Raw genomic sequence first — 13818 nt, 5'->3', positions numbered from 1 at the left:
TTTATTTGCCTTTTTATTATTATTTACGTATGAGTGTGATATTTTACTGTCCTCCTTTTGCAACTTCATCTTGGTAATCCCAGTGGAGCTCGCCAACATCGTGGTTTCCATGATAGACCCAGCCTTCCTTGGTAACATGGTACACTAAAATTCATACCCGTAAGAATAATGTCCAATATCCAATTTTTTAATCCCAAAAACAAAACAAAAACCTTCCTACTACCTCGGTCCTCCCCCACTACACCGTTATTTATACTTCTTTAAAATACTTACAGTTGACTGAACCACCAGACATGGCATCACGATGAGTAGCATGATAGATGGATCTCTTACCAAGCTCAATAGCATCAGATACTGAAAGGTCATAATCATAACCACTATCAAGAACACCATAGGCAAATGTGGATCCAGAACCAACCGAGAATATATCACCCTTGAGACGTGTGCCATCGGAATCAACGTAGAAGATATTGGGTCCCTGATAAAAACAACATGGAAAGTTAATTAGCAAGCTAACCTTATATCCCATCACAATAGGCAAAAATCAAACACGTATTTCCTCTTTTTCTCTCTTTCTAAAAAGAATGTCTTTCAATCATGTCCCTAAACTTACAGAGTTGTCCCATCCAGTAACCATAGTACCCTGTATAATTACATTGAATTGTTTGTTGGTTAGCACCAAATATTCTTGTATGGTTTCTATCGTTATGTCATCTCAAGTCTGACTGTAACACACCATAGAAAGACCCATTCCCTTGTAAGCATAGACCATGTTTGCCAGCATCTTTGAAGCAGCGGCAACCGAGATGCGTTCCTTGTTTCTCAATTCATACAATCTACAGCGCTTGCCCAACTCACGCTCCCAGTACTGACAATCGGCAGCACCACCAGCCAAGGTACCGAGAAGATAAGGATTGATCTCAATGACCTTCTTCACGGTTTGTGATGCTATAGCACACATCATTTTCTTTTAGCATGTTTGTAACTTACACAATTTCCACACCCAATCAATCGATCCCTCGATATTTATCTATAAGCAGTAATTTCCTACCAATGTAGTTTCCCATAGTAGCTCTTGAATCCACAGCAACGACAACACCACCATTGAATTGGAAAGCAAGGGTGGTTGTGCCGTGCTGAATCTTGATCTTGTATTCAGGCGAAGACTCGTCTGTTACACCTCTGAGGAAATCAACAGGCTATTTATACACAGGTACATAGGTATATGTAAGCTTACAACAAAATCAAGCTATATTATCTACCAGAGAGAGAGATATTCCTCTCTTTCCAATTTCTTTTCTTTCTCGTTCTTTCAAGCAAAAACACGTACGTTGTGCACGTCGGGAATGTCAAAGGAGGGGAAAGCCATCTGTTGTGCGGCATCCCATTGACCGCACATGTTGATAGGCGATACCTCGCGGGGCAGCTGAAGAGGTGACGATGCAAATTTATTGACGAATCGGTTCATGGTTGCTGCTAATTGATTCGAGGGGGGTATGTGATAACAAGAAAAAAAAAGACAGCCAAAGATGTTCACACTTTGGGCTTATTGCTTTATAAAAACCAAAGCGGGATGACGAGGCCGACGCGTAGTCAGCATTGACGTCACTCACAAATCCGCTCAGACACGTTCGCATGCGTGTCCTCTCTCTTTGTATAAAAGTATAGGAAGACCTTCTATACCTTTTCTTCTTTTCCACATTGTTGAACTTCATCGTTTTATTTTAAAACATGTACTCTGTGTCAAATCCTCTTGAATGCACATCCGCCCCTATGGAGCATCGTTTTGAGCCTTATGATGATAATGGCGGGTAAGATATATATATTAAAAAAAAAGAAAAGAAATTAAAACATACATTTTTTTTCCTGCAATAAATAAATTCAAAGTAACATTACTGACAAGCCAAGCCAATACTTTCTTCTTTTTTTTTTAACTATTATTATTACAAATGTCAACGATAAAGAACGAGTTTGGCTATTGCTGGCGAAGACTTTTGTGTTGTAGCTTCTGATACTCGCCAAAGCACTGGCTACAGCATCAATTCACGATTCTCACCAAAGTCCTACAAGCTATCAGAAACCTCGGTGATTGCCATGAATGGTTTCCATGCTGATGGTCTGACATTAAAGAAAGTTCTTGACCAGCGCCTTAAGGTGAAGATTTGTTAAGAAAACGTAGAGGATGCATTTGTGCAATATATATGAGAAAAAGAACGTCTGGGAAACTGATAGACATGGAGAACACTAGTGGTACAAATTTTCGCATGACAAGGACATGTCCTGTACTGCATTGGCACAGATGCTTTCAATTACTCTCTACCAGAAGCGTTTCTTCCCTTATTACAGTTTCTGCGTTTTGGGAGGTGTAGATGATGAAGGTAAAAAAATGGAAATATCAATTAGGCAACAGGGGTTTCTTTAGAGAGAGAGAGAGAGAGAGAGAGAGAGTAGAATGATTGTTCTGACATAATAAGGATAGGCAAGGGCGCTGTGTACTGTTATGATGGTATTGGATCTTATGAGCGTGAGACATGTCGCGCTAGTGGTTCCGCTTCGGCATTAATCCAGCCTTTCTTGGATAACCAAATCGGGCGCAAAAATCAGCAAAACGCAGATAAAACACCATTGGATCTTCCTACCGTTATTGGAATTGTTAAGGATGCCTTTACATCTGCCACTGAGCGTGATATCTACACTGGTGACAACCTTCAGATCTTTGTTATTCGCAAGGGACAGGATGTTGAGGTTCTGACCTATCCTCTCAAGAAGGATTAATAAACATCCTTCGTACTTTCTCCCTCAATAAAGATATCAACCAAATGCAATCAACCCGTTCCAACACACTCAACCAACCAAATACAACCAAACATATTAAACTTTACGATCTTTTTTATTATTTTTATTATTACTATATATATTGATTTTAATTTTAATTTTTTTTTGGATTTGAAGTCGGTAGTTTAAGGCGTGCGGTGTCCAGCATTTGGATTTATTTTGCTGGTGCTCTAACATCTAGCACTTTGCCCTATATATATATATATATATATAGTCGAGATAAGAAGAAGGAGAGGAAATGAATTAGCAAATAGTTCAGAAATAATCCGATCATTTAACACAGACGTACCCTTCTACGGGCCCAATCTGTACAGGCTCGGTTTTGTTGATCACAGAGAGTCAAAAGCACCTTGCGCTCGACAAGGGCAGCTACAGAAGCCCAGTCGTCAACCCAATGGCACTCCTTCATCTCAAAAACAGATAAATTGGGGCAATATTGTACATATGTACGGACAGTTTTGTTGGTAATTCTATGACAGTTGTTAACAGAGACACGCTCGAGCCCACCTTTACGATGGTGAGCCAGCTTTATCATACAGTCGTCGGCAATATCACAGCCTGCCAGTCCCAGAACCGACACCTGTGTGTATTTGGCAATTTCACCGATAGACTTGATTGTGATCTTTTCTCGGTCTCTGACACGCCCGACGTTGAGATGTTTAAGACCACGACAGTACCAGGCTACTACGGCAATAGAGCTATCCGAGACCTGACCACAGGCCCGGAGATCAAGATGTTCTAATTGGGGACAATACTTTGCAGCCTGTGAAATAGCTTTATCGGTTATACGGTGACAACCAGCCAGGGATAAATGGGTAAGATGTTTGTGGGCAATAAAAGGATAAAGAGAATCATTGGTAACATAATCGCAGATATAAAAATCAAGTCGTCTAAGCTGACTGGTATTTTGACTCCATTGTTGAAGAGGTTCATTGATATGCTTATCCTTGATCTTACGCAATGTTAGAGATCTGATACTGCGACGATATAGCTCCAGATGCGCTCGGTTGATATTGTGGCTTTCCTTTGATAAGACGATTGCTGAAGATGATGATTTTATTGTAGTTGTATCAAGCTGCTTTAGTTTGGGGATTCTACTTTCAGATCTTAGTAACCGGGTATTTTTGGGCACTGATGCGGACATAGATCTAAAGAGGCTGGAAAGAGCTGGTTTGGTGGTATTCAGCTGTTGGTCTTGTTGCTGGTTCTGCCCGGGAATATTTGTTACCAAGCATTGTGACGGATTGGCAACTATCAATGTCGGTGCAGCCGACAGGGACATAGACAAGGGGATCGGATTATTGGCCAAGACAGAGGTTAGCTTGAGAAAAGCATCATATTCGGTCGGACTGTCTTCAAAAGTGAGTTCGCGCCACAGGACCCTGGAAGCGCAGTCGTGCCAGAGCTTATTTACGAACAAGGAAGGGTAGAGAACACTGTATGTGGTCTTGTTGAGCTCTGAAGGCTGTAGATGGCCAAGAATCAGACTGACTATCTCTGGCAAGCAGACGACAAGGTGAGGGCTCGAAGTTTCTTCAGTGGAGCTGTATCTATAACGCATCTGAAGTGTTGGAAAGATGAATAAAAGAAAGAAAATAGGCGAACGAAATATAGCTATGAACGGAACATTATTTTTTTTTAATTATTTTTATTATTATTTTTTGTGTTTCTTTGCTATTGTTTCTATTGTTCACATTCTTTGGGCTTACAAGAAAGAAGTGGATAGGAAGAGGCTCGGGGGGAGCTGTTTAACCTCTTTCCCAATTCTACAAATGTGGCTTCATTGAAGTTTATTGGTTATTTTTTTTTCTTTTTTTTTCTATATCAAGTCAAACCAGTCAAAGATGGAGTCTCCTATGCAACAAGATCTTATTACAACTGCATTTTTTTGATGCTATGGATACGCTGCATTTTTTTTTATTACTATTATTATTCTCCGATTCTGATCCCAACAAAAAAGAAAGAAAACGAAAGAAAGAGAGGGGGGTTTTTATTATTATTATTGTTAATATCAACATTATTATTAGTGTTATTTTATATACGTATTCTTCCCCATAATCACCATCTTCTTCTAGTAAGGCAAAGGACGGAACAATTGCCGCTCTTCAAAACGAATGGGAACTACCATTAATTTACGGATTTCCTTGATTTGTTCGTCTGTCAAACCACACTCTTTGCGAATATAGCCCTCAATTGACCCATATACTTCCTTGACCAGTTCAATTGTCTGCTTCATAGCAAGATATCTAAAGAAAATTTTATTAGATTAAAGAACTTGGTTTTGATTTTGAATTAGTTACGTACGGTGCAGACATCACCATGCGCACGTTGTCAAGAGTAGCACCAAGTGACCTTGCCTTGGCTTCCAGTTCATGTTCGGGTTCTTTAATAAATAATAAATAGTAAAATTCATTATTGATCAATCAAATAAAACATAAACACACAATGCCCCGAATATTGTTTGCTTGTTTGTTTGTTTGCTTGCTTGTTTTCTTGTCGATTCGTTCACAATTACTCACCCCAGTAGCCCAGATTTGTGAGTGCGTATTCATTTGCAATCACTTCTTCATCCACTCCACACAATCCAAACAACAGCATCACAAAGAGGCCAGTGCGGTCCTTTCCAGCCGTACAATGAACAATGATTGATTTTGTAGATTGTGTGGAGTGATGTTCAAGAAGATGAAGAAAAATTGATCGATATTTTGGACCAGCCTTTTCAAGGATTATTCGATATACTACAGTATAACAAATTTATTAACAAGTTATTGCCCACATCCTTTTTTTTAAAAATATATATATACCTTTTGGGAATCCAGTGGGACCTTCAAAATATCCTTTCCACCGTACTGACAAGGCAGCAGGTGAATAATCATCCTTAGTAAACATGGCCGAGGGCACACGGGTTAATCCAGGTATTTCACTATCATTGCACAATTAAAATCAAGCCCACCATAAACTCCAACCCAAGGGATTTTTTTTTACTTACGGCATTACTCCTTGACGTTCAACTTCTGGATCTGATCTGAAATCAAATGCAGCAATGACATTCAACTGTTGCAATGTTTTGATCCCACTGGGTTTAATACCCACAAGACTTTAACCGAAAGAAAAGAAAAGGGTAATAGACAGATTGTCAGATAATTCTTTTTTTTGCTCAACCAGAATTAATAGTACATACTTCCCACATCTAAACACAATCCTTTCTCGAATGTATCCACTGCCATCACGTAAGGCCCAACCGCCAATATCGCGGAAATTCTTGACACCTTCGACATCGATCCAACGTGGAATAGTGAGACCTACATGTTGTCCCATAGACATAGCCTTTGCATAGGCATCTATTCGATGTTTTTCGATGTGGTTGATTATTGTTTTGATAAGAATGTCTTTATGATCTGAGTAATTGTGGTCTGCATTAGGGATCAGTTGAAGGTCGTGATTGTTGATTGTGTTGGCAAATTGAGCAGCATTAGTTGGTGAAACGATCTATTGATTTTAGTTTAGTTTAGTTTTTTTTTTAGTTTGTCATTGTTAAATGCAATATTATTATCATTTGTTATAAAGGCTTACTGTATCGTTGAGTCCGTGACATGTCAATACACACGTAGTTAAAGGCATTCGAGTAACTTTAATAAAAGTGTAATAAATATTAAAGCGAATATTTTGTCGGTTTGATGTTTCCATTTGATGCTTATAAGCTCACTAATACTCATATGCACACACACACATATATATATATATATATATTTGTGTGTATGTGTGTGTTGCTTACGGTGTGAATTGCTCCATGATTTGAATTGCTCTTTTTCTTTGTCTGTAATATACCCGAGTATCTTTTCTCGTTCTTGACTTTCAGAGGATCCTGCCTATTGATGGAATAAGTATCGCAAAAATAAAGCTTGTACTCCTTACTTGCCATGGAGTTATACAAGGCTTCAAGTGTATGATCAACATTTATGTCATTCAATGAGTATGGAGTGCTGATGTTAATGACATGGGCTAATGGTCTTTCGCATGTTGTAGCATATTTGAGCGCAGCCAAACCACCTATTAATGACATATCAATAAGACTTATCTTGGTTTCTCTCCTCCCTCTCTCTTTCAATTTTTTTTTTGAGTAACTAAAGTGTACCTGTAGAATGGCCAATGATTCCATGAATCTCATAACCTTTGCTTATATAATGATTTGCAATAAAAAACAAGGTACTGACTGTGTCCTGAGAATGGTGTAAATAAACAAGAATATAAATACGCTTACTTACAATGATGTCTATAGCTGGTTTTCCATTGTCTTGTCCTAGGCTCATTCGCGCGCTTGAATAAGGCAATTCTTTAGCTAGATCTGGTAGGTAAAGTGCTTCCTTGTTGCCTGACAATTTTATTTTGATAATGAGTGAATTCTTTATAATTCTATAAATGTACTTCGTTGTTGTTGTTGCTTTTTTTTATCCTTATCGTTATCGTTATCAATATTTTTATTATTATTTCTTTACCAAATAGTCCATGAACTAATAGAATGAGGTATTTTTTATCATTTATAATAGGCTTCTCTTCAAGGGTACACTCTAGAGTGCGTCCTTTGTAACTAAGAGTACATGTCATTAGAACGTATATATATATATGTATATATAGACACTATGTATATGTATATATATGTATATAAAAGTAAAAATAAGAGGAAGACTAAAAAGGTTTATTTATAATATATATTAAATGAAATATACATGTATATAAATAAGTATTTATATATATTACACTATATACTATATATAATCAACACACATGTCCTACTATGGGCATGTATGTATTTACGTATGTAAGTTATTTATGTATATTTCATTTAATATTTATTTATATTTCTATATATGCATGTAAGAGAAAAAGCTATAGACGTTTCAATTCCAATGAATACATATAGATACATACATACATACATACATACATATGTACATATGTACATATAGATGAAAACTGGGTGGCTATTTATGATAACCAAGTACAGCTTATTAATTAATGGTGAAATTAAATCTTGATGATAATTTTCAAGCCGATTTTATTATAAAGTCTTTATAAAAATTCGGCTGAAATTACGGGATCTTCTCGAGTTAAAAACTCCTCTTCTTCCACCCAAAAGAAAAAAAAAAGATATGCTTCCCATAAATTCCAGCAGCACGTGGCCAATCTCTGTAGAGTAGAAGAAGAACAATAATAATAATAAGAATAGCAAAAAAGAACAAAACCAGCCCATTCAACTGGTGCTTGAGAAAGTTATACAAACTGAATGGAATGGGTTTAGGGGGGAGGGGGGATGAGGGGGAGGAATGGGGGGAGGAGGGGGGAGGAAAAGTCACGGAAGCTGTCCTCTCCCGGGACCCTTTTCGCTTGCCAAGCCCTTTTTGTTTTTTTTTGCTTTATATATATATATATTTATTTCGACCTTTTACCCTTTTCTTATTGTTCCTTTTTTCATTTTTTTTTATTGTTACCGTCATTATCATCAATTCATTATATTTTGTAGGTTAAACTGTAGTCAACAGTATGGACGCATATTTTCAAACGGTAACAACATATATATACATATACACCTCTCTACATACCTACACACATACACCTATACAAAACCAGTTATTTTATATACAAGATTTCAAACTTTGGACTCAACTCTACCATTAGACCATGGGTAATCAAGGATTCCCAACACCCACATTTCGACCGGTACAAGTCGCAAAGGTTTTGCCACCAATTCCACCTACCAACAAAGACTTTCGTTGCGTCGAGTTCGTAACACCCGACGGCACTTATCGTCTTCAGCACGAGATATCAGAGCCTATTGCACCTCAATATAACACTGGTTCTCGGGTCTCAATTTCCTGTAGGCGGTCTGACGAGGTTTTGTCGGCGGTTCATGCGATCAAGACACCCTCGACAGTCTCTTCTGTGTCTGAAACACTTGCTCCGACCCTTTCTTCGTCTGACAAGGCCAACGGAGATTCATCAGACGAAGACTCGCTTCATGTCACACCACCAACATATTGTCATGACAACCAGACACAGCCCCCACCCCTGGTTCTCCACACACTATCTAGTCTGGCATCACCTTTACAACAACAGACCCAGCAACACCAGCATCATCAGCAACACCAAAATCAGTCTCATCTACTGCACGTCCAACAACCATTGCAGACCATACCCCAAAAACAAACCCAACAGAGTCTTGAGAGCGTTCCAGAAGATTACGGCAGCTCAAGTACATCCTCATTCTCGTCACTTTTTGGGCGGAATAGCCAACGCCACGGGTCCCTCAAACGACCAAAGCACAGTCTTGCAAAAACCAAATCTAGCTTTGTGTCGCGCATTGTGCTTCACGACCAACTATCGAAGATCATGACGACCAAAGCCATCGATGACGAGTTTCTGTTCTACAACGTCGGCGCAAGTTTTATCTGGGAAGACGCCAATGGCAAGATAAAGGTAACAAAAACACATGAACATGCAGATGCACGTTCATTACACGCATACACACACACATAAAAGATAGAAAAAGAAAAAGAAAAAGAAAAATATAGATCCAAATTGACAGGTCTTAGAAACCCTTGTCCCGAATCGTCTTTTCCAAAGATTATCCGACGTGCCATGATGTAAATCCAGTGACACGCTCGAACCACCAGTTGGATGTCATGATTGGGTTCTCTTCAGGAGACTTTGTGTGGTGTGATCCAGTAGGTAACAAATATTGTCGTATCAACAAGGGAGTAAGTCTACTACTTTAAAATAGAATTCCCCTTTTCTTCTTCTGCTATCCCATTACTGCTCACACAAAGACCAAAGACCAAAGAATAAAAATAAAAATAAATCAATTGAATTAAATATATATATATATATATATATATGTACTTGCACTTGCACTTGCACTTGCACTTGCAGGGAATTATGAATGATAGCTCAGTCACTATGCTTAAATGGGTGCCAGGCTCGGAAGATAGATGGATGGCATCCTTTAATGATGGCTCAATTCTCTTGCTGGACAAGGATCGAGATGACCAGAACTTTGTGGGCCCATCGTATCATGAAGAGCAAGGGTAATTATATATATGTTTAAAGGAGGAGATGAAAGGAGAGAGAGAGAGAGAGGGGGGAGGGGGGAGCCAGAAATGATAGAAATAGAAAAATTCATTATACAGATTTCAAATTTCAAGTTTCTTATTTATTTATCGCATGTGGTTTGTATAGGTTTCATGCTTCAAAGTTTCACAAGAATTCAAGACACAATCCGGTTTCTCATTGGAGAGTCAGCGACAAGAGCATTACTGGTTTGTAACAACCAAAATAATAATAAAATATATATATATATATGTGTGTGTGTGTGGTCTTGTAACTGACCTTGTCTTGTTATATCTTACAGCATTTGCTTTTTCGCCTAATGGGATGCATGTTGCAACGGTTGGCTATGATGGTATCTTGAGAATTATTGAATTCAAAACTGAAAGGTAACGCTATCATAAGATACACTTGAATTCTAACGAGTGCCGTAGATTACAAGATGTATTTGGTGGATATTATGGCCGATTACAATGTGTAGCATGGAGTCCGGATGGAAAATATATTCTGGTAACATATATAATTTGATCACTTTTTTTTTTATTGTGCTAACCATATTTTCTCAGACTGGTGGTCAAGACGACTTGGTGACCATCTGGTCATTTGTGGAGAAACGAATCATTGCCCGCTGTCAAGGACATCGCTCATGGGTAAAATATAATACCCAATTACTAAAAACAGAATAGAATTGAAACACTGAATCGTTAATAGCCAACTAATGTCTATATACAAATGACACTAACAAAAAAAAATACCCCCCGATTCAAGGTTACGGCTGTAGCCTTTGATCCCTGGCGTTGTGATGATAAAGTCTACAGATTTGGAAGTGTAGGAGAAGACTGTCGACTACTATTATGGGACTTTTCATTTGGAGCACTTCACCGGCCCAAGCAGGTTAGAATTTATACAAATATCTAATTATATATACTGTCTCTTTCTTTGTTTCAATTCATCAACTATATATATATATATATATATATATATCTATATTGTCTAGATAAAAGGATCGAGTGGGAATGGTCCACAAAGTCCAAAGGAAACACACATGTCAAGCTGTGCACCAAAGTTTGAAAAGATGATCAGATCATCTCCAATGCCACAAAATATAAATATAAGAGAGCCCCCTCCAAAAACAACGACTTCGCTTCCTTCGCTAGGCAGGGCAGGATCCCTGTCCAACGGAACCCCTTTTGCACGGTTCCGTCGACGGTCTTCACGAGGGCCTGGGACTGCGACTACCATAGCGACGACTGCAGTGATGAACACCAACGTACCTGTGACGACGATCGGACCTGTGACAGCGGTGCGGCAAGTGTCCCCAGACGAACATCTAGTGACAAATCCTACGGTACACCCGGTCCTGACAAAGACTCAAGTCTCGGTACTCCAGCCTGTGTGCTCCCAAAAGATCCATGCAGATCCGTGTGTAGATCTACATTTCGGAAAGTCGACAGTCGTCACGTCTGATCGAAGAGGTTGTGTTCGTACCTGGGGCCGGCCCTAAGTGTATCTATCTATCTGGTTGTCTTTCGTATCTACGTGTCTACATGTCCTACATGTATTACATGCCTTTTGTGTATTTTCTTGCTTGCTTGCTTGTTTGTTTTTAAAGGATAAAAGAACAATACCATTAACTCTGATTTCTTTCATATAAAGGACAAGCCTAATATATTACATTTCATATATTGTTTCAATTTTTTGCCCCCTCTTTTTTTTCTAAAAAAAAACATAATGTATCTTTAGTGTTGATGTGTGAGAGGCTAGTTATTTTACATAAAATTCAAATTCAAAATTTGTCTTTCTTTCACTTTCTTTTCTTTCTTATCAAATTAATACCAACAATACCAGCAGTGCATTAGTCTGTGTACACAATTGGCCGTAACTCTATATAAAGCATACAATTATGTCCAATAAACAAAAGAGAGAATGCTCTGTCCTGCAACACACACGCGCAATATGTGTACCTCATAAAGCTCACAAAGAGCACAGTAAAAGAAAGTCATATTTTATACGTCTGTATGCCCAAAAAATGCACAGTCTGGGTCCTTCCAAGCAACAGACCTATTGGTCTCGTAGACCAGAAGCAACTTTTAGAATGGATGTCTATGAAGATAAGCCCCCGCTGTCGTCGTCCTCATCGTCGTTGCTGCCACATGCCCCACTCTTCTCTCACCCGACTGTCCGTCCCAACGTGCCACAAACAGCGCATGTGTTCAGACAGACAGCCTATTCCTCCGTTGGCTGTGAGAAAGAATCCATTCAGATCCAAGATCCAGATTGGGTTCCATCTTCAAAAAGACTGGATAATGGTGATGTTTGTGTAGACTACAAAGGTAAAAATATTTATTTTTTTTTAAAAAAAAAGCTTATATACACTTTCAAGCTGTTTTATATTTTGTTTTATTTTATTTTATTGCTTGGGTAGATTGATGATAAGAACGTTTTATACAAGTATAAATAACCCTATTGATTCTCAAAGGAACAAGTTATCGGTCTATTGTCCACTTGCCATACTACAGCCAGCTCCACCCTCGTGAGGTCTTGCTAGTCTCTTCACTGTGCATGAACCCCAAACAATACCTCAGCTCAAAAAAGGATATCATCATGGCTGCTGCTGAATCATACAAGGAGCGCCTTCCATTCAGGGTCAACCAAGTCCAGACACTGTGTCACCTTGATGATGCCAAGGCCAGTTTTCTTTATCATGTCTTTTGGAACTTGGGCTGGCTCGAACCTAAAGACAAGTCTAGAGTAGAGCCAACGAAATAAAAGCAGCCGAATGCTAAATGTGCGCGTAAGATACACTATCATGCACACTATACACTGAATCTGTACACGTATACATATTGCATAATCACAAACACAAACACAAACACAAACACAAAAACAGGCACAAGCACAGGCACTAGTACAGGCACTATTACAGGCACAAAATACAAACATAAACACACGCATAATAGTAATAACAATAACATTATTCATATCCATATAATTTGATCAAAGAACAGTGCGACAGTAAACCAAAACAGAAAAAAGAATAGCACAAAAGAAGGTGTGTTAATTGAGATTCTCTTGGTCCTTGATCTTGATCTTTGTATTGGCCAATCTCGGTTAAGTTGATTAAACTTGCGTATGTACATACATATACACATACATAGTTTTCCCTTTTATTTCTTTAAAAAGAGGTCAAGATATATCCACAGTAAAGTATTTCAATCAGTGCTCTCTTGATTAATGCGTTTTGGGTTTAATGAATAAGAAGAAAACTTTAGTGGAAAAAAGCAAAAAAGAAAGCTAAACTTTGTTTACTGAATCATGTTTGAGTGTGAGATGTTTTGACCTTCGATTATGTACACACTATGAATCATATATAGTATAACAGAGCAGGTTGTTTACCAGGTCAAAGGGCTAAACACTATAAAGATATAGTAACCCAGCCATAGTTAATCTGAGGCAATATTTCATAAGCAACTTTTTAAGATATGTTTAGTAATATAAAATAAAATATATATATATATATATATATACATATATATACATTTTGTATAAATCAACAAGTCTTTCTATAGATCAACCACTGTGATTCAAAAAGGAAGGCTTTTGATTGGATGGTTAAATTTTCGAATCAATAGAACAATAAATTAAGCCAAGGATTAGATAGGTGCTCATGGTCTGCTTTGTATTTGCAGTATAACATAATGCTTGAGAGAACAAATCCGGAAAGTACAGTGTGGCGATGGTTAAATGGACTGCTTGCTGTGAAACTATGTTCATTTTGATACAAAGATTAGATCACATGTCCTCCATGCACCAGTCTATCCTCCAATAAGACGCAGAATCAATCCCATGTTGTCCTTAATTTCCCCCCCTCTCTCCCCCTTC

At 38.2% G+C, this 13818-nt stretch overlaps 7 protein-coding genes across 7 annotated transcripts; 3 read left to right on the top strand and 4 right to left on the bottom strand.

The window, feature by feature from the left end:
- Nucleotides 1-43: 43 nt before the first annotated feature.
- Nucleotides 44-1468, bottom strand: PHYBLDRAFT_155017 (hypothetical protein; the record flags this gene model as incomplete). Its single annotated transcript, XM_018433375.1, has 6 exons — nucleotides 44-144; nucleotides 274-478; nucleotides 614-643; nucleotides 737-948; nucleotides 1052-1199; nucleotides 1331-1468. 6 exons carry the CDS (start codon nucleotides 1466-1468, stop codon nucleotides 44-46), a joined length of 834 nt encoding a protein of 277 aa, XP_018293253.1.
- Nucleotides 1469-1773: 305 nt separating this feature from the next.
- On the top strand, nucleotides 1774-2775 carry PHYBLDRAFT_110897 (hypothetical protein; the record flags this gene model as incomplete). Its single annotated transcript, XM_018428185.1, has 4 exons — nucleotides 1774-1811; nucleotides 1965-2154; nucleotides 2249-2378; nucleotides 2480-2775. The coding sequence occupies 4 exons, from the start codon at nucleotides 1774-1776 to the stop codon at nucleotides 2773-2775; spliced, it is 654 nt and encodes a 217-aa protein (XP_018293252.1).
- Nucleotides 2776-2989: 214 nt separating this feature from the next.
- On the bottom strand, nucleotides 2990-4396 carry PHYBLDRAFT_72024 (hypothetical protein; the record flags this gene model as incomplete). The annotated part of the gene is made up of 2 exons (XM_018442582.1): nucleotides 2990-3025; nucleotides 3125-4396. The coding sequence occupies 2 exons, from the start codon at nucleotides 4394-4396 to the stop codon at nucleotides 2990-2992; spliced, it is 1308 nt and encodes a 435-aa protein (XP_018293251.1).
- A 399-nt stretch (nucleotides 4397-4795) lies between these two features.
- Nucleotides 4796-6153, bottom strand: PHYBLDRAFT_132525 (hypothetical protein; the record flags this gene model as incomplete). The annotated part of the gene is made up of 6 exons (XM_018429501.1): nucleotides 4796-5081; nucleotides 5140-5218; nucleotides 5355-5573; nucleotides 5640-5758; nucleotides 5825-5932; nucleotides 6017-6153. 6 exons carry the CDS (start codon nucleotides 6151-6153, stop codon nucleotides 4907-4909), a joined length of 837 nt encoding a protein of 278 aa, XP_018293250.1. The 3' UTR covers nucleotides 4796-4906.
- A 268-nt stretch (nucleotides 6154-6421) lies between these two features.
- On the bottom strand, nucleotides 6422-7494 carry PHYBLDRAFT_158354 (hypothetical protein). The gene is made up of 5 exons (XM_018433771.1): nucleotides 7332-7494; nucleotides 7101-7207; nucleotides 6971-7055; nucleotides 6755-6885; nucleotides 6422-6704 (listed from the first exon to the last, which is right to left on the bottom strand). Exons 1-5 carry the CDS (start codon nucleotides 7438-7440, stop codon nucleotides 6447-6449), a joined length of 690 nt encoding a protein of 229 aa, XP_018293249.1. The 5' UTR covers nucleotides 7441-7494; the 3' UTR covers nucleotides 6422-6446.
- A 1647-nt stretch (nucleotides 7495-9141) lies between these two features.
- Nucleotides 9142-11440, top strand: PHYBLDRAFT_26020 (hypothetical protein; the record flags this gene model as incomplete). Its single annotated transcript, XM_018439877.1, has 10 exons — nucleotides 9142-9309; nucleotides 9426-9590; nucleotides 9763-9917; nucleotides 10069-10148; nucleotides 10241-10325; nucleotides 10371-10446; nucleotides 10503-10586; nucleotides 10705-10830; nucleotides 11098-11239; nucleotides 11271-11440. Coding segments are annotated over 10 exons (1251 nt in total), but the record flags the coding sequence as incomplete, so codon positions are not given.
- A 525-nt stretch (nucleotides 11441-11965) lies between these two features.
- PHYBLDRAFT_143473 (hypothetical protein) lies at nucleotides 11966-12705 on the top strand (the record flags this gene model as incomplete). The annotated part of the gene is made up of 2 exons (XM_018430991.1): nucleotides 11966-12269; nucleotides 12416-12705. 2 exons carry the CDS (start codon nucleotides 11966-11968, stop codon nucleotides 12703-12705), a joined length of 594 nt encoding a protein of 197 aa, XP_018293247.1.
- Nucleotides 12706-13818: the final 1113 nt, after the last annotated feature.

Source organism: Phycomyces blakesleeanus (assembly GCF_001638985.1).
Source record: "Phycomyces blakesleeanus NRRL 1555(-) unplaced genomic scaffold PHYBLscaffold_7, whole genome shotgun sequence".
Lineage (NCBI taxonomy): Eukaryota > Fungi > Mucoromycota > Mucoromycetes > Mucorales > Phycomycetaceae > Phycomyces > Phycomyces blakesleeanus.
The sequence above is the reverse complement of the archived record's forward strand: the minus strand, read 5'-3'. Positions and strand labels throughout refer to the sequence as shown.